Source organism: Gymnoscopelus braueri (assembly GCF_963280865.1).
Source record: "Gymnoscopelus braueri genome assembly, chromosome: 4".
Taxonomy (NCBI): domain Eukaryota; kingdom Metazoa; phylum Chordata; class Actinopteri; order Myctophiformes; family Myctophidae; genus Gymnoscopelus; species Gymnoscopelus braueri.
This window is the reverse complement of record NC_137605.1, coordinates 59175868-59196935: the sequence shown is the minus strand read 5'-3', so window position 1 is coordinate 59196935 and position 21068 is coordinate 59175868. Positions and strand designations below refer to the sequence as shown.

The 21068-nt window shown below is 45.2% G+C and overlaps 1 protein-coding gene across 4 annotated transcripts in view; it reads right to left on the bottom strand.

The window, feature by feature from the left end:
- Positions 1-21068, bottom strand: part of adam15 (ADAM metallopeptidase domain 15) — a 193119-nt gene that overhangs the window by 105924 nt on the left and 66127 nt on the right. For all 4 annotated transcript variants that reach the window (XM_080427255.1, XM_080427256.1, XM_080427257.1 and 1 more), the window contains exons 6-11: positions 17209-17440; positions 15693-15758; positions 13734-13805; positions 13353-13522; positions 12423-12507; positions 12115-12263 (exon numbers count right to left, since the gene is read on the bottom strand). In XM_080427255.1, the coding sequence (XP_080283381.1) occupies positions 12115-12263; positions 12423-12507; positions 13353-13522; positions 13734-13805; positions 15693-15758; positions 17209-17440 (774 nt within the window). The remainder of the gene's footprint in view (positions 1-12114; positions 12264-12422; positions 12508-13352; positions 13523-13733; positions 13806-15692; positions 15759-17208; positions 17441-21068) is intronic.

Genomic DNA, 21068 nt, shown 5'->3' with positions numbered 1-21068 from the left:
ATGAAAAAGTTTAATCTGCAACACAATGTTGCAGATTAGGGGGGTCCCTGCTTCATCTCAGCTAAGGGGTCCTTGGCCAGGAAAACGTTGAAGACCCCTGCATTAGGGCATTAAATGAGATATATAATTGTGCGCTTGTTATGAGCTTGTAGATCTGCCATTTTTTTATTATAATAATAATACCTGTGTGTGTGTGTGTGGGAGGGGGGGGGTCCTGTTGTATTGTATTGCATCATATATCACATCTTGTATTTAATTTCTAACGCTTACTGGTCTATTTGGTTCCAGAGCAAAATTTCCATTCAGGATCAATATATTTGTAAGTCAAGCTTTTCACACATGAATGCAATAAAAATCCATTCTCATGACATTGACATTTTATGAGCAAAACGTCACGTTTGTCTGCTTATTGCAGTACACCAACCTCACCAAGTCAAATGTACTTTTGTGTGCAAGATGGTGTACATAGAAGAATAAATAATTCAGATTTTATGTGTGATGTTCAAAATGGACTGATAAAAATCTAATATTTTATATGTTGTGGAGTATCGCTGGGAGATCGCCTGTTAGGTAAGCACCACACCTCGGAGAGGGAGTGGGACAGAGACAGAGAGAGGCTTCACAGACACAGCAGTAGCCTGGGCTGCGTCATAGAGGGGCGTTACCTACCAATTGCCCTCATGAATCAGCCCCATCTGAGCGCACCTGTGTGATCGCCTAGGTGTGGCACCAAACTACAAAATAGTCACTCTGTCTCAGTCTCACCCTGGCTCTCCTGGTGAACAGACAGGTGCTCAGGCGGTAAGCGATACTATCCACTGTTTTCCCTCCCAAACGTTGTGTGTTAGTGAAATGTAAAACTAAAAGGACATTCTCTGTTATCTTAACTCTTTCACTGCCAGACTTATTTCAGAATGTGTTGTCCCATTGCCAGGAAAAAGGTGCATTTTTCCTCTGTTTGTTTTTTAACATTGAAGTGAATGGAGCAGCAATTTTTTTGATAGCGTTATCTCCTAGTTCCTTTGAGATAAACCCCCCCAAAAAAATACCAAAAAATACCGAAAAATTCAAAAAAAATATATATTTTCGTCTTTCCGTCATTGGCCATGATAGCCATAGAGCCATCGGACGGGAATTCCCGTCCGGGGCAGTCAAAGAGTTAATAGGCAACCTGCAGGAGGAACGACAACGGATGTTATGATGAATGACAACAGATGTTATGATGAATGACAACAGATGTTAAGATGCAGGACAACAGACGTTATGATGAATGACGACAGATGTTATGATGTAAAGCCCCGGACTCGGGAAGGAATTTATGTTCAACGTTAATATTATTTACCAAATATAAACATTGCTCTATGAGCCTGGCTGTTTACTGCAATAAACGCCCTTGATTGGGTTTGTACCCTGACTTTTGCGTCTTGGCTTGAATCAGTTCCCCACATATGGTGGAGAATACGGGTAAAACTGATCCACGCCAATACGCACAACGATGGAGCAGGCCAACGCCTTAACGGCCTTGCTAAGAAGCCAAACTGACCTACAGACAGCGGTACAAAAGTTAATTGATAGAATCAGCCGAGATGTAGCCAGCACTCGCGCACCACGGGAGGTGCTCACCAAACTATCCCCAGAAGATGACATCGAGGCGTACCTGGAGGTGTTCGAGCGCACCGCGGCCCGAGAGAAGTGGCTGGTAGCAGACTGGGCCTCACTCTTGGCCCCGTTCCTCACCGGCGAGGCCCAGCGTGTCTGTCGAGTCCTGTCCCTCGCCGATGCCCGGGACTATCGCAAATTGAAGGAAGCTATCTTGGCCACCCAGGGCTACAGCCTCCCGGCTCGTGCGCAGCGCTATCACAGCTGGGCCTACAACTCGGCCCAACCACCCCGGCCCCATGTGGCGGCGCTCCTGCGCGCCGCGCACGGCTGGCTGACGACCGGAGGAGAGCCCCCCGTAATCGATCGACTGGTGATCGACCGATGTATCCGTTCCTTGCCGCCTGACGCCCGAAGATACGCCTCACAAGTGAGCCCGAACTCACTGGAGGCGCTCGTGGCCTTATTAGAGAACCACCAAGTGAGCGTGGACATGATGAGGACCACCCGTACCGAAGCAGCCAAAACCCCCGGTGAAGAGAAGCCCGGCCGTGACCGAAGGAGGTCGACGCCCCCGAACCCGTCCACCGCCCGGACCGAAGCCGCCGTCGCCGAAGGGCCCACTCGGGGCCCACACCAACGGCGCTGCTACGTCTGTGGCCAGGCGGACCACATATCCTGGACGTGCCCAGAGAGAGAGAGAGATGTCTCCATGGGGACCGCGGCCAGCTCGGACGGCACCCGGCCCTGCCTCCACACCGGTACCAGCCAGCGACGCCAGACGCGCCTGCCGGTGAAAATTGGCCCCACCGACACCCACGCCTTGCTCGATTCCGGCAGCGCCGTGACGCTCGTGCGGGCCGACCTGGCGGGGAAGCTCAGCACGACCACGGTCCCCGTGACCTGCGTTCATGGCGACGTGCGCCACTATCCCGTAACAAAGATCCACATCCAGACGCCGAGGGGAGACGCTGTCGTGCCAGCCGGCGTGGTGCCGAACCTGCCCGTACCGCTCCTGATAGGCGCGGACTGCGTCCTGTTCGCGCGCTACTGGGACCCCGGTTTGCTACGTGGGACCCCCCGCCGCCGCCGCCGCGCTCGGTGCCCTCGGGACCGCTGCACGCCTGCCCGGCGTTCCGTGCCACCTCGCCGGGAGGCGTGAGTGACAGTTCCCCGGGGGGAGACGAAAGGAGTGAGAGAGACGAACGAAGTGAAAGAGACGAGAGAGACAAGACAGCCGAAAGTGGAGACGGAGACCAGAGACGCGAGGCGGAGGAAAACCCGGCCACGTCGGACCGGGGGGTCGAGGACCCCACTGAAGCCGCGGACCCCTTCGCCGAGTTCCCTGGCGCCGAAGCACTCGAACCACCCCGGGTTGGGGAGTTCGCCACGGCGCAATGGAGCGATCCGAATCTGGACATGGCACGCAAGAATGTAGCCGCCATCAATGGAAAGAAATGTGAAGGGGTGAGTGCACTGAATCCCCCATTCTTTCTAGTAAAAAAAGACCTATTGTATCGAGGGGTGTTAGACAAGGGGGGGGACCTGATTGAACAATTACTGGTACCGAAGTCATATGTTTCACGGGTGTTGTACTTAGGCCACACGCACCAGTTGGGCGCACACCTTGGAGTGCAGAAGACATACGAGCGCATTTTGGCCCGCTTCTACTGGCCCGGTGTCAAACGGGCAGTAGAAGACTTTTGCAAGGGCTGCCCTGAGTGTCAGAAAACCACCCCACGGCCGACTTTCCATAATCCACTGGTACCACTGCCGATAATTAATGTACCGTTCTCACGTCTGGCCATGGACATTGTGGGCCCTCTGCCAAAGTCCAGCCGGGGCCACCGTTACATACTAGTTATCTTGGACTATGCAACTAGATATCCCGAGGCCATTCCACTGCGGGCGGCCTCGGCCAAGGCGGTGGCCCACGAGTTACTCATGCTGTTTAGCCGGGTGGGAATAGCAGAAGAAGTACTGACCGATCAAGGCACATGTTTCATGTCACGGGTTATGTCGCAATTGTACAAATGGTTGAAAGTGAAACGCATCCGGACCTCAGTCTATCACCCCCAGACAGATGGGTTAGTCGAGAGGTTTAACCAGACTTTAAAAAAAATGTTGAAAAAGCTAACTGATGTGGACGGGAAAGACTGGGACCAGTTGATTCCGTTTGTGCTGTTTGCCATCAGGGAAATGCCACAAGCGTCCACGGGGTTCTCGCCATTTGAATTGGTGTATGGCCGGAGACCCCGTGGGCTGCTAGACATCGCCAAGGAAGCCTGGGAGTGCCAGCCTTCCCCCCACCGCAGCGTCGTGGAGCATATCGAGCGCCTCCAGGCCCGGGCGAAGACGATATGGCCCCTAGTACGAGAGCATATGGAAAAAGCGCAACGAGACCAGGCCCGCACATACAACCGCGGCGCCACGCTTCGCGAGTTCCAGGTGGGGGAGAAGGTCCTGGTGCTGGTGCCCAGCAGCGAGTGCAAGTTCCTGGCAAAGTGGCAGGGGCCATACGAAGTCGTGGAGAAGATGGGCCCCGTGGACTATCGTGTGAGCCAGCCCGGCAGACGGAAAGGCCACCAGATATACCATGTGAATATACTGAAGAAATGGAACTCAGCCCCTCCACTACCGCTGCCGGCGCTGATGGCCACTAGCTCCCCACAGACGTTGCCCCCGGTGCCCATCGGAGACGACCTGGCCCCCGCCCAGACACAAGAGATCAAGGACCTGTTGGGGCGGAACCGGGACATCTTCTCCGAGCTTCCCGGGCGAACCACGCTCACCCGTCATGACATACGCACGGACCCGGGCAAAGTGGTGCGCCAGCGGCCGTACAGGATCCCCGAAGCCAGACGCGTCGCCATAAAGGAGGAGGTTGCGAAGATGTTGGAGTTGGGAGTCATAGAGGAGTCCTACAGCCCCTGGTCCAGCCCGATAGTGATCGTGCCCAAACCAGACGGGACGCTGCGCTTCTGCAACGACTTTCGGAAGCTCAACGACATCTCCGCCTTCGACGCGTACCCGATGCCGCGAGTAGACGAGCTCATCGAGCGCCTGGGCCCGGCTCGGTTCGTCAGCACCCTGGACCTTACCAAAGGCTACTGGCAGGTGCCGCTGACGGACCGAGCCAAGGCGAAGACGGCCTTCTCTACGCCTGACGGGCTGTTCCAGTATACGGTGCTGCCGTTTGGAGTGCATGGCGCGCCCGCCACCTTCCAGCGGCTGATGGATCGGGTGCTCCGGCCTCACCGTGAATACGCAGCAGCCTACCTCGATGATATAGTTATCCACAGCTCCAGTTGGAGTCTCCACCTGCAGCACCTCCACGTCATTTTGGACGCGCTCAGACGGGCCGGACTGACGGCGAACGCAAAAAAATGTCGTATCGGCCTGACGGAGACCGACTATCTCGGCTACACCATTGGACGAGGATGTGTGAGGCCCCAGACGCGCAAAGTGGAGAGGATCCGAGAGTGGCCTCGGCCCGTCACAAAAAAACAAGTAAAATCTTTTCTAGGACTCATGGCATATTACCAGAAATTTGTAAAACAATATTCTACTATTGCAGCCCCCCTCTATGATCTGACGTGCCAGAAGCGGCCTAACCACGTCCTCTGGACGGCCGAGGTGGAGGCCGCGTTCCAGAGGTTGAAGTGCGCGCTCTGCAAGGAGCCGGTGTTAAAAGCCCCCGACTTCAGCCTGCCCTTCGTCCTCCACACGGACGCGTCGGGCACCGGGTTGGGGGCCGTCCTCGCACAGGTATTTGAGGGTGAGGAACACCCAATTACCTACGTGAGCAGGAAATTGTTAGATTATGAGAAAAACTATGCGACTGTAGAAAAAGAATGTCTAGCGGTGAAGTGGGCCATACACCACCTCCGCTATTATCTGTGGGGCCGTACGTTTACTCTCATCACAGATCATGCGCCTTTGAAGTGGATGGCCACCAACAAGGACCGGAACGCCAGAGTGACGCGCTGGTTCCTAGAGCTGCAGGACTACCACTTTAAAGTAGAGCACCGACCCGGGAAGGACATCCCACACGCAGACGCCCTGTCCCGCATGAATGAGGTGGCAGAGATGGAAGCCCCCGGACCAAGCGGTGGGCTTAGGGGGGGGATATGTGGAGTATCGCTGGGAGATCGCCTGTTAGGTAAGCACCACACCTCGGAGAGGGAGTGGGACAGAGACAGAGAGAGGCTTCACAGACACAGCAGCAGCCTGGGCTGCGTCATAGAGGGGCGTTACCTACCAATTGCCCTCATGAATCAGCCCCATCTGAGCGCACCTGTGTGATCGCCTAGGTGTGGCACCAAACTACAAAATAGTCACTCTGTCTCAGTCTCACCCTGGCTCTCCTGGTGAACAGACGGGTGCTCAGGCGGTAAGCGATACTATCCACTGTTTTCCCTCCCAAACGTTGTGTGTTAGTGAAATGTAAAACTAAAAGGACATTCTCTGTTATCTTCATAGGCAACCTGCAGGAGGAACGACAACGGATGTTATGATGAATGACAACAGATGTTATGATGAATGACAACAGATGTTAAGATGCAGGACAACAGACGTTATGATGAATGACGACAGATGTTATGATGTAAAGCCCCGGACTCGGGAAGGAATTTATGTTCAACGTTAATATTATTTACCAAATATAAACATTGCTCTATGAGCCTGGCTGTTTACTGCAATAAACGCCCTTGATTGGGTTTGTACCCTGACTTTTGCGTCTTGGCTTGAATCAGTTCCCCACAATGTACATATACTTTTTGCATTCAGGGCCTGCTGCTTGTCCTCTGACGAACAGATGTACATCTCGTTTCTCCTCTCACACCAGAGAGCACCTACCAGGCGCCTACACTCATCCCAGCCACCTAGTAGATGTTCTGGAGCAGGACGTTGTGTGACGTTGTCCCTGCCTCTCCTCAAGCCTAAATGCACCCCCAACCCCACATAATTATGACTGACATGGTTCTATGGCTGAAGGAACAGTATGTGATTGCAGGAACAAACATTATTCTACCAATCACATAGTAAAATCCTCAGTGTTAAACTATAAGTGTGTGTTTAATTGTAACCCAATGTACCTGTAACGGGTGCATTTGGTTACATTTGTACACTCTTGGTTAAATTAACACTGAGGATTTTACCATGCAGGAGGTGTGAAGCTGATGAAAATAATACACATCACATGCCTTGCATTTGAGTTCAACTTTGGTGAAACATTATTTTTTTTTCTTGTATTTGATTTCAAATGCATTTAGTTATACTTATATTAACTTTATGAACTTAAATACAAATACATTGGACACAAAAAATAATACTAGTCATTAAGCTACTAATATAAACGGAAGTAATTAAAGCGGGTCATGTTTGCATGTTTGGAATTGTAACAGCTTAAATCAATAATATATCAGTATTCTGATATTAAGTGAACAGTATACATGACTGTTACCATAGCCTTGTATTGGTGCATTTGTCTCCAGGGGGATACACCACAAATGAGCACATGTGCTATGCTATCATGCCAGTGTATTTGAATAAATTAATAGGCTTGTATTTGCATTTGCAGTCAGATCACCTTACCACTATTTTTTGGGGAAAAGACAAGACGACTAATAACAGAACTAATGCAAAACATGGTTATCAATTCTGTAGTAATTGATAACCATGTAGGTTATTCATACTGACATGTTGCTGTATTATAATACTGTATATTGAATTTTCCCCTCTGGGAGTCAATAAAGGTGCCCCTTATGTTATCATATAATTGTGTCTTGAAATATAAATCTGTAATTCACTGCTATACATTTTACAAATATACAAGTTAATGAGCTGTGTTCTGACCTGAAAGGTTAACATGATGGGAACATAGATTGAAAAAGCAATTTCTACAATGCACATACAGTAAGTAAAGAGACAAAAAAATATTTTGTTTTGTACTCAGAATGTTGAAAACCAAATCAATTATCAGTACCAGATTAATAAGGCTAACATCCTCTAGGTCAGTGGTTCTCAAACTGGGGGTCGCCAAATTATTTCGGGGGGTCCCCAGATGATTAGCTTAATGTGCAACAGTACACTCAACAGTAAACAAACCAACATATAGTATAAGTGTATACAGGGTATCTGCACATTTCTAAAGTTACAATAATGACTTTTAATACCTTTTTAATCTACAAGCTCTCAACGCCTCGCAGTGCACGGCGTTGTGAGCGTGTAGATCAGCTATTTTCAAGTCAAACTAAATATAATGTCTACAATTCCAAGTGCTTGTCAGGGTGGGGGTCCCCATTTCAAATTATTATTTTGGGGGATCTCGGCCTGAGAAGAACCCTTGCTCTCTAGGCCAGAGTGCCATCAGCTGGTCCTCAGTGAGAATGCGGTCCAGACTTGTACCCTAGCATCCCTATTATGGGGTGAACATTTGGTGGAAATAGCCAGCGTGTTGTGATCTTGTAGATCGGCTATTTTAATATATTTAGTGTACAGCGAAATCAGGAGGGGCCTAGTATAGAGTCCTGGGCTAAGTATATACGGTTTTAGTGGTTAACGACTTAACTATGCCGAGGTCTTCAACAGGGGGTCCGGGACCCCTAGGGGTTCCTCAGAGTTACAGAGTACACAAATCTTTGTGTAAAAGGAACCCCCCCCCCCTATTCTGGGAGGAACATTTGCAGAAAATAGCAGATCTACAAGCCAACAACACGTTGTGCTGCAACCCCTTGTGGGCATGTAGATCTGCTTTGTTGAAAATAGCCAATCTTCAAGCCAACAACACAGTGCTGCGACATCGGGCTTGTAGATCAGCTATTTTCGGTTAATAGGTTTGGTGTAGAGGGGAAACAAGAGCAGACAAAGTATTGAGGGTTAATGTCTGAAAATACACATTAGCATGACTCCAACATATGAATAGAAAAGATATGTAAACAAATAAAGAATATTAATTTCCACAACACTGATGAGTGCTGTAAAACAAGTCTATGAAGCTATCTATGAAATCTATGAATGAGTTTAATCTGCAACTCAATAAATTTTTACTACAATATGTAGTGGGGGTCCCTGCTTTATCTCTCTCTCAGCTAAGGGGTCCTTGGTCTGAAAAACAAGTCTATACGTGGTCCATTTCTTTTTCCATCTATGAACTTATAGATCTTCTATTCTGCTGAATGTTTGCCTAGGTCACATGGGGTCACTGGGGGAGACACCAAGCTAGATGACTCATCTAATACCCAAGACCAATCAGCAGTGGTCAGGGAGGGGCTACACAGGGGATTTGGTAATTGGCATAACAACAAGACTCCAACCTAGACGTTCAACCAATAGTGTCCAGGAGAATTACCCTCCCATACGCCCCATCCCCGCTCGCGGCAGCGAACACTGCAGGAGGGTTATTTTTTGTATTTATTTGTATCTCTCCTCACCTTAATGTTGGTGTATTCCACAATATTCCGCAAAACAAACAGACAGACAGACAGACAGACAGACAGACAGACAGACAGACAGACAGGCAGACATAGATATACAGCAGGCAGGCAGACAGACAGACAGACAGACAGACAGACAGACAGACAGACAGACAGACAGACAGACAGACATAGATATACAGCAGCCAATCTATGTCTGTCTGTCGTTCTGTCTGTCTATTCTTTTAACAAAATAATTTAGTGTATACAGTAGGGCATTCACGAATAGTGATTTTTAGCAAAAAAAAAAAAAGTTTTTTTTTTATTTTTATTTTTTTATAGAATAATCGAATAGTGGTTTGATAGTCGAATAGTCGGTTTGATATTCGAATATTCGAATATTCGAATATTCGACTATTCGGTGAATGCCCTAGTATACAGTAGCTATAGCTAGGTTGCCTGAGTTCACTCTACCGTTCAATTAATTGCTATTCATTTGAAGTTAGGAAAATAATAATCTCTCAAGTGTTACTTCCTATTATAGATTATGCTGATGTTGTGTATGCAGAACACCACAGACACTCTAAGCCTCTTAATGTTTTATATGACTCCTTGTGCCGGTTTGTCTTGAGGTCTATATGGAACTCATCACTGCCTCATGTTCACCTCACTCAATTGGTTGCAGCCTAAATCAAGAAGGCAATTACTGTAGATTGGTTTCTCTTTTTAAAAACGTTAATGCATTTACTTTAGTTGCCCTTCCTTCTTTGAAACAGTATTAGCTCAATATACATCATCATATTAACTTAGACACTAGCAATATCCTTACTTTGATGTCCCACACATCTTTAAAGAGGTTGGACGAAGGTCATTCTACTACATAGCTCCATTTCCTCCTTCTGACCCCTCAGGACTTCCCTTGATACAACTTGTTTATGCTTCTAAATTGACTGTACCTGTAGGGATATATACACTGATAGTAGTTGCACTGTGCCCTTCCTTCTCTTCTGTTGTTTAACAGCTGATGATGTGGTGGTTGGTGGGGTGGGTGGAAGAGGGATCTGTGTTTGAATGTATCTGTATACTTGTATTGTATTGTGTGTATCTGTCTGTTGTTAATGTTTTTATGTGACCCCCTCGAAAATGAGATGCTGCACCTCAAAGGGCTATCCCTACAATAAAAATCTGAACAAATCTGAATATCTACAGACATGATACACACGACGCACTGTTTACACGCGACGCACTGTTTTTGCAAGTGACGCTAGCCTCAGACTGGACAAAAATACATCACAAATGACACGCGGCCACAAGCTGAAAAGGAGGAGTCACACAAGTGTAGAAATTAGATCCACAAGTGTCATTTGTGCGTCACTTGTAAAAAGCGATCCACAAGCTGAAAAGGAGGAGTCACACATGTGTAGAAATGAGATCCACAAGTGTCATTTGTGCGTCACTTGTAAAAAGCGATCCACAATTGTTAAATAAAAACTTGTAGTTTCAGAGATCGATTTTTTTACTTGCAGATACCAGAAAACACGAGTGCAGCAGTCAAAACATGTGTGAATTCATTTGCGAGTTATTAGCCATTTGCCAGGTGAAAATTACAAAGTTGGAGAGGGAGGAATTGGACATTATTGCGCAAATGTGAAATTCGTGCTTCACTTGTAAAAAGCAGGCGACAAATGTGTAAATAATAACTTGTAATTACAGACCTTGATTTTATATTTACAATGCTGATTCTTTTTTTTTTAGCACACTACAAAATACGAGTGACGAATGCAGAATATTTGCGACGTTCAAAAAAATACGAGTGACGAATGCAGAATATTTGCGACGTTCAAAAAAATACAAGTGACCAATGGAAAATATTTGCGAGGTTCGAAAAAATCATTGCAGATAATAAAGTCCAATAAAATCTTCCATAGATATGCCCTGTTGCGCACACTCCGCACAGCAGTAGTACAACAGCAGGTGAAAGCAATTCACTTAAACGAGGGCTGTGTTGCGCACCAAAAGACGGACTAGAACTGTCACATTCTAGCTGCTGAAATAAACTTCCCATTTAGATCATTGTTGACAAACGAACAGAACATGGATGTGGTTTGCAAAAGGATTATTTATTTCTTGTCCATCAGAGCGGTGAGGTCACTCTTTTGTATGATATTGATAGCCTAAACTTTTAATTTGTTTGCAGTTATTCTGTTGCTTGCTTTATATTAAGACTCATAATTTGCGTCATCAGCACCCATACCCTAGGTGGGGTTGGTGAAAGGGCCTACTCTGTGTGGAGTTTGCATGTTCTCCCCGTGTCTCCTAGGGTAGTTAATACCCTCACAAAAACATGTAGTAATCCTGGTCGCTATACCGCCTCCCCCATGACAGCCGGGGCGCCTGATGGAGGGGAAGGAAGGTCAGTAGGCTCTCATGCATTGAAGGAAGCATGAGCTCGGCCCTGGCCTCCCTAGGCTGAAGGGGACTGGTGTAGTGCTGGTGTAGGGCAGGTGTAGCGCCCAGGATCACTTAGGAAATTGGCACCGGGTGAAAAAAATGGGTTACAAAAATCGCGGGATAAAACATTTTTAAGAAAAAAAAAGACTCATTATTTGGGGATTTTGCTGTATTTTATCAGATGTATTCATCTATATTTTGCTGTTGAAAAAAACATCGGGGCACATCGGTCTGTAGGACTACGGAATCCTCTCTCTCTCTCAGGCTAGAAATCAAACCTACCAATGATTAGTTCAACAGGCTGCGTTAGATTTATCTCCTGTTTGGCCCGGTAATGCTTTTGTGTCTAATACACTGTGTTGCGGGATTCCGACGGTTCATAGGAGGCTCAAAATCAAACCTACCTACCACTGTGCATGTTGTAGCTGCGCAGCTCAACCAAAGGGACTGGTGTCTAAAAAAAAAAACGTATTGACAGGAAAATCGCGCAGAGGAAAAACTGTGAAATCAGTTGCTGGGCGCAGCTGGGGCACCACGGCCACTGTGGCCGTGAAGGCATGTCATTATTCGAGGCGCACACGGCCAATGAGAGGGGCAACGACGGCCATGGCCGTCGTGGCCGCCGTGAAATTCCTGCCCTGGTACTAACCCAGTAGAAGGCTCCATGATACATCCACCCATGCGCGGTTCGTTGTCACAGTGACATCGTCGGTCTGCCGTATCGTGACTCATTCCCAGGTTGTGACCCAGCTCATGAGCCACTGTGGAGGCCACACCCAAAACACTCACCAGGTGGTCCTAGAGAGAGAGAGAGAGAGAGAGAGAGAGAGAGAGAGAGAGAGGGGGGCAGTGAAACAGGTGAGACAGAGACAGAGATGAGAGTAGTTTGATGCATGTTCGTATGGTTTATTCGTCATGAAAAAGGATGAGTGTATGCTATTAACACAGTGGTCTCACCACATTGACTCCTCCTGAACGGTCTCTGGAGCACATGGATGACTGAGACGCCATGCCCACTGTGGTCCCGCCAAAAGACTCTCCCCTGGAAACAACAAAACGTCACATTGTTTCCCAATGAATACACAAACAGATCAATAGTTACCTCACAGAACAAGAACTGCTATTTTAATTCCAATCTGGCTTCAGAACATCCCACTCCACTGACACCTGCCTGCCGACTACATCAAACGCCTCGGGCAAATACTGCGGCATGGCCATGCGGGACCTCCAAAAGGCGTTTGACGCTGGTATTACCTGGTATCCAATAGTTTCAAATGTACATAATGTTATTTAGATAGCATGTTGTTTAGATAGATGCTAGGTTCATTGTTTACCTGGTATCCTATAGTTACATTGTTCTCTCTGAACTCTCTTTTGACTATTTGTTGTTTATTGACTAGAGATCATGTTTACGCTGCTTATTCTGATCTCACACTATGCTTACAATGTAAATTGTATTCTCATATCACGATGGATATACAGTAATATATATAAAACAAAAATGGTATATTTTTTGCATACATGATGAGCTGTGCGTTATCGTGTCGTAAACAAGGCAGTACATAACGAGCTGAGCGTTATTGTGCCATAAACGAGGCAGTAGTTCTACGGATATAATGTAGTGTTTTGTGTACATGACAAGCTGCACGTTGTCATGTCGTAAACAAGGCAATAGGTACATAACGAGGTGTGCGTTATCGTGACGTAAACGAGGCAGTAGTTCTATACGTACATAATGAGCTGTGCATTATTGTGTCGTAAAGGAGGCAGTGTGTACATAACGAGCTGTACGTTATCATTTCGTAAACTAGGCAGTACGTACATAACAAGCTATACGTAGTTTGGATATAAAATAGTTCTGTATATAGTTAATAGTTGTATACGTACATAACGAGCTGTGCATTATCGTGACGTAAACGAGGCAGCAGTTCTCTGGTCCTCCAGTCCAGGAAGCGGTTCAGAGTCTCTGCAGGACTTCTATCCACATGGATCTTATCTTTGTCGCTCCAGATCTCCAAACCTGTCAGAGCCACACGCACGTTCAGCGCACGGTAGAACTGACACACACACACACACACACACACACACACACACACACACACACACACACACACACACACACACACACACACACACACACACACACACACACACACACACACACACAGGGGGTGCAACAGTTAGTCAAAATAACCGATTCAATCAATTATAAATAAATGGTATTGTTTCGCATTCATTCATTGAATTTGTATAGTTTCAGGGCCTCACCCAGTCAACTTGGTTGGCAACATCCAACATCCGATATATGATGGTTTTATTGTTCCTCTGGTAGTTTAAATACTGAAATATGAAGTTATAAAACATGTTATTATTGTTATTATGCCTGCTAGTTTAGATGTGGGGGGGATGTACATTCTTAGAAATATTTGAACCAAATCACACAGATACTAGACTGTACTCAAAGACCAGTTACTGTAACTAGACCATACCCGTTGGGGGATATGAGCACCCAAAATATGTGCAGTGTGGGTTATGCGTTGTGCACAGACAGTAGATCAGGATGGAAAGTGACTCGGTACGCGCACTCACTCAGGATGGAAAGTGACTTGGTACGCGCACTCACTCACTCACTCACTCACTCACTCACTCACTCACTCACTCACTCACTCACTCACTCACTCTCACACACACACACACACACACACACACTGTGTGTTTTTGTGGCAGACAGCAACAGAGTGGGTCTATGGATTCGACACATGCGCAGTTTGATCATTCATCCCATAGCTTGGGGGGCTGTAACCAGGGCGACGGCTGTAAGCATGGCGACGCTAAATCCCATAGCCCGAATTATTTAAAAAACGCTAATTGACAGCTTACATTTTAGGCAAGTAAAAAACGGCCATAGGTGTTCCGTGCACATGCTAATGGTCAGTGCCAGAGACAAAAAATGGGACTGGCCTTCAAAATTGTAAATGCAAATTTGCCCGATATGCCCCCTATTCCCGCATATCTGAGTAAATACCTCCAAAAGGTTAGCGACACCCACAGTCACAATACCAGAGGGAGCGTTAACAACTATTTGGCACCACCCACCCATAAAACAAACATGGGCAAATTCTCCTTCAACAGCACTGCCGCCCAGGATTGGAATAGTCTAACCCCATCCCTCAAAAAATGCAGTTCGCTGGGCTCATTTAAAAGAGCCTTTAAAAATCACCTTTCAGGAGGCCAAAAGAGGAGGTAGTACCATTTTCCTGATAGACAGCCGACCCCCCCCCCCCTGTTCTTGTACATATCTCCCCCCCCCCCCCCCCTTTTTTTTTTTTTTGTTGTACATAGTGTTATTTTATTTGTATTTTTTTTGCTGTTTTTTTTTGTAATGATATTCGAACTGTGGTGCCACTATATATGTCTATGAATTGGATACCAAGGCCCTCATTGGAAACAAGTCCGCAAGGACTTTTATGAACGGACCTGTTAGACAAAGTATTTTAAATGTAACTGTGCTGTTTTACATTTTTTTGCCTAATAAAATATTCAATCAATCAATCAAAAAAGACCCTCCACCCCCCAAAAGAGAAGATTTGTGTTAAAAAATGGAAACAAATGATCCCTGGGGGTGGACCCCAATTTGAGAACAAATGAAATAGAGTATTTACTGTGATATGACTTAGTGTATGTGGAACATATTAATAAAGTTAAATACATGTTTACTGTCATATGAAACCAATAAAATGTATTCTAACCATATCGGTATGTACTGAGTATCACTGCTGGAAGCCTTCATGCAACCAGAGATGTGGCAAAGCAGCATATCCTTATCCTTATCCTTATCCTTATCCTTAAAGCATTATGTTCCATTCAGTTGCAATGATCATAAATGATTGTACAATAATAATACAGTTATTAATAATGACCAGAGATAATTCAGTTATAAGACAATAATACAGTTGAAATGACCAAAAATAATTCAGCTATAATGATACAGTTGTAATGAAGCAATTCAGTTGTAATATAATAATGTGGTTATAATATAATGATACAGTTGTAATATAATAATTCAATTTTAATATAATAATTCAGTTATAATATAATGATACAGTTGCAATGGCCAGAGATCATTCCATAATTTACTGTTATGGATACATCTCATAAAATAAATATAAAAAATAAAATACATTTTTTTTTCAAATGCAGAAATGGCGGACGCACGCACAGTTTTACCTCTTGGTGATCTGCGACTAACACCAGCTCTATGTACTTGGTTTCTGACAGGATGTCTCTCTTCCTCTGTAATTAACATAAATTAATTAACATCATTAACATTAAACGTGGTTTCTGATAGGATGGCTCTCTTCCTCTAAATAGAAACAAGACATTGTTAAACATTATAAACATAACTTAATTAACATCATTAACATAACATGAAGCTAATTAAACAAATTCATATATTAAAACATTAAACTACTGGGATCGTGGCGCAATGGTAAAATATTTAGGTACACTTTAGTGTTCACTAAAAGACCCTGGGAGCTGAGCTCCAAGCTATCAAGTTTCAGAAATATATTATAAATAAAATTAACTAGAAAAAGTGCTCCTCGGAGCACAGGTCTCCGCCAGGTCAGGTAGGTTATTGTGTCCTCCTGGTGGCGCTATAATAGGCCAATGTGAAAAGGGTGCGATTTGTTCTTAGGCTTTTCACTGCAATCGGACACTGCATTCATGATATGAGGCATTTTGTTCCAAAAATGTGTTTTGCTAAATTAGACCTGCTGGTGGCGCTATAACAGGCCAATGGTAAAAGGGTGGCATTTCTTCCTCGGCCTAATAGAAATGTGCGTGTGAAATTTCACGGAAATCACAAGCTGCGTTCATGATTTGAGGCATTTTGTTGAAAACAGACCAATCCTGCAAACTTTGGAAGCCAATCTTAGGCAATCAGGATGTAGTATGGGAAATCGGATAGATCCGTGTTGATCACATGAGTGTAGAGATACTGTGTACCGATTTGTGTGATGTTTGGACAACATCTGTAGGAGTAGTATCAACAAGTAAGACGCGTGAACGCTGGAAGCGAACGCAGCGCGAAAATATTGTGTGTGTGTGTGTGTGTGTGTGTGTGTGTGTGTGTGTGTGTGTGTGTGTGTGTGTGTGTGTGTGTGTGTGTGGCAGGCTGGTGTGCATTGTCTAAATTCCTGCACTCTGGCGCACTCTGGAGGCTGCTTACAGGCAGTGCACGCATGTGAGTCACATGGGGGCCTGAGCCAATGAGAGCATGAACACAGACAGAATTACAGACAGACACACACACACACACACACACACACACACACACACACACACACACACACACACACACACACACACACAACCTGAGCAGGGTGACATAGTAAGCTCCACTTGGTCGGAGGCGCGGCTTCGCCGCGCCTCCTTCCTCCTAAATGTGTTTTTCACAAACCGGCCTCCTGGTGGCGCTATAACAGGCCAATCTGAAACATTTGGGCCAGAGGTTCTGACTTGGCATCCAGGGAGTGTGTGTGCACAGTTTCGCAGCGGCCGGGCCAACGGTGCCAGAGATTAGGTGGTAACAGACGGACAGGACACACGGACACACGGACACACAGACACACGGACGGACGGACAGACAGGGGGTAAAACATACTCTCTCGCCATGCCTTCCGGCCTGGCGGAGACAACCAGATACACACACCTTGTTCTGTGTGTGGGTGCGTGTTCTCACCCTGTGTGTGTGTGCAGTGACATGGAGAGGAGGTACAGGGGTGTGTGACACCCCGCAGCTTGCAGAGCGGGGGCCCTCTAGTGGTGTGGTTGGGTACAGCAGATGGACCATGATGTCTTGCTCCTCTCCTCCTCCGCTCTCCTCTCCTTCCCCCCTATCCCCCTCCCCCTCCCTCTCCCCCTCCTCAGGCTGCAGTTCAAAGGTCAGGGTGGAGTTGAGAGCCACGATGCCCCTGAAAAACAGTTAACAGTTAAAATTATTAACATTTAACTTTTTTTTTAAATCAGTTGTATGTACACTAGAAGTTCACGTCTAGAGTTCGACTAGAGTACTTATCCCTTTTATGGCCATATATGGAGATCTCTGTATGTGTCAGTCCTTGTCCCTTTTATTCCCATATATAGAGATCCCTGATGTCATCAGTATATGCCCAATAACCAATTTTTGGCATGCTGATATAACTATTCTTAACACATTCCATGCCAGACGTTAATCTCATAATGTGAGTACATTATGAGATTACCAGTGCCAACGTGTTATTGTTGTTTTTTTGTTTTTTTCACGTCGCCATAGACCTTGTTAAAATCCATAAGATTGAGCTGTGCACTGTCTGTATACATCGGCGACATCTCACTGAATCTACCAGTGAAAACCACATGTCAAACGGAGCTCCATGGTTGTAGTTAGAGCGGTTCACGTTAAACAGTGATATGCGAGGAGAAAAAACTACAGGAAGAGAATTGAGTTTCAGTTTCGTCATTAGAACGAGGGCCGACGCGATCGGCAAAACCGGATCCCAAATAATTCTGTTTCTGGTCTTCAAACCGGAACCGGAAATGGATCAAAAAAATCCGAAAGTGCACCTGGGGGGGGATCTACACGAACCGGCGGTTCGCGTAGATCTACGCGATTGGCACGCTGCGGCTTTAAATAGGTTCGCGTAGATCTACGCGATTGGCATTCAATGTGTTAAGGGTAGGCGATATGGCAAAATATATATATTGTTTTTTAGGCAAAATCACGATCCACGATCGTATCACAATCTATTATTCATGTTGGTTTTTAGGATTATTAATATTGTATTATGATTATTAATACAATATTTGATGATTCATTTTATGTATATGATTATTAATGTTTTGTTTTATAATGTGTGTGTATACATATAAGTTTCCTGAGTCAGCAAAGACCAGTATCGTACCAACTTAAGTATGCGTGACCCCCTGCTGGGGCTGCTGCCAGAGAATCACACCTTCAGCCCTCCTCCAATTTGGGAGGGATCTCGAGTAGTGTTTCTGAGCATGTGCAATAAGCCACCTATGATTGGCTGTGATCTAAGGGGGGTGCCCCCTAGATGGCCCCTCCCTCCCTCCCTCCCTTATTTTGAGGGTCACATTGTGCAGGAGGGGGAGCCCTCACAACCCCCCCCCCCCCCCTTCCTTATTTTGGGATCATGTATATTATTGCCAGACCCAAGGGGTCGGGCTTACATGAGGCTTTGTATCTGTTTTCTCCATACATGGGCATGGTCACTTTGTCCCCCGGCCCCAGCCAAAAAAGTCTGTCCCCCTTTCGTCCCCTTTCGTCACGAACTATTCATGACATCATTATTATGTCACAAAAATGATAAAATGATTTATGCTTTTCAGTTATAAAGTGGTTTGTAGGTGTGTTACATACTAGGACTTCATTCTGGGTCTGGCAGAACCAGGTCTCCTGGTCTTGTTTTATTATATACACACACACACACACACACACACACACACACACACACACACACACACACACACACACACACACACACACACACACACACACACACACACACACACAATTCTAAAAACAAATAGGCAACAATCTCAGTCAGGTAAATTGTGTTTATTGATTAAAAAAAAACGTTATACAGTATATATGAACATTTTAACACATTAAGACCGGGAACGCATCAGTGTAACCACTTTAACCATTATTTTATACTTTGGCTATTGAAAAACAGCAGATCTACAAGCTCATAGCGTGGCACTCAGTGCCACGTTATGATCTTGTAGATCTGCTATTTATTTGGGAACATCTTTTTGAAAAAAATATGTTATAATATCAGTGGTTCCCAAACCTTTTCATGTCAAGGACCTCCCAAAATGATATGTATTTGGCCGTGGACCCCCATCTCAAAATATTGTTCCAGGGACCACCAAAAATTTTAACAAGTTAAAAATGTTCGCTTTAAAAAAGATAACAAATTCAAAGATTTGCACAAATGTTCACAATTTAAAAAAATGTGCAGATCTACAAGCTCGTAGCACGGCGCCACGCTATGAGCTTGAGTGAGTGAACAAAAATATTTACTAAGAACTAAACTCCCACAAAGGGGACAATGATGACAAAAAATGTGCAAAGGAGACAATGATGACAAAAAATTGCAGTTCTGTCTCATGCAGTGTCTCGCTGAACGGCCTCTCTGCTTCTCTTTGGAGTCCCTCCACCAAACTGGACAACTTAACAGTTGTGTAAGAGAGCTAAAATGAGCTGTTCTGTCCCAGTGTGCCTCGCTGCACGCGGTGATGATGAAGGGAACGTGGGTCTTTGGTTTTCTTTCCTCCTGAAGTATCTGGCATAAAGCAGAAAGCTCCCTTTCTCTCTCGGGTGGAGATGAAACGATCCACACTGCCTGTCCATCTACGATGCCATCCACTTCATCTGACATTAGTTCAGGGCCTGCATGCTCCCACACGGCCCTTTCTCCATCAGTCTCCAGACTTGCAGTCCCCGTGGTCATCAACTGTAAAATATAGAATAGAATAGCAATTAAATTATGTATTAAATTAAGCTTATCACCGGCAGTGGTGGAAGAAGTACTCAGATATTTTACTTAAGTAAAAGTAGCAATACCACAATATAAATATACTCTGTTACAAGTCAAAGGCCTGTGTTCAAAATGTTACTTGAGTAAAAGTACAAAAGTATTGGCATCAAAATATACTTAAAGTACCAAAGGTAAAAGTACTAAAATGTTTGAAAATAGCAGATCTACAAGCTCACACGTTGTGAGCTTGTAGATCTGCTATTTTCAAATAGCCTATGTATAAAATAGGGCTGAAGTAGTTAATGGATGTTTTATAATGTAATAATTTAAAGTAGAGTTTATAGTAAGTTTTCAAATAATTGTAGTAGAGTAAAAGTACTCTGAGATGTAGTGTGTTAGAAGTAAAAGTATTGAAAATTTGAACTACTCCGGTAAAGTAAAAATACCTCAAAATTACAGTAAAAAGTACAGTACTTGAGTAAAGGTACTTAGTTACTTTACACCACTGATCACCGGTATATTATTTTTAATATATTTTTATATGTATATTTTTTTACCCGTTATAACGACGCTGTCTACGTCAGGGAAAGCAATGCCGACCTGATCCAACATATGGGTCATCACAAGATTATGTGGAGAATTGATACTGAAAATAGAAAAGCAGCCACCAGTTGCAGAGTGCAGACTGCAGCCCCCTCCATTTGGAACTCACACCTCCACCCCCGTCCTGTTCAAAGCCTATATCAAACCCCTTAGTCTTAGCTTAAAGGAGGAGTTCACCCAAAAAATTACTTATTTTCTATCAATTGCACACCCCATGAAGCCTTGAATTCATGGATTTATTTTAGTTTTTGTGGCATTCCTAAGACAATAATTTGATGACCGGGTGTGTATCCGGTAGGGGACACAAATAATCTACTTTGTGTCTCCTACCGGATACATTAGCCGGTAGGAGACGGGAATAAAATTATTGGCTTAGGAATGCCAGAAAAACAAAAATAAATCCATGGATTCAACGTTTCATGGGGTGTGCAATTGATAGAAAATAAGTAATTTT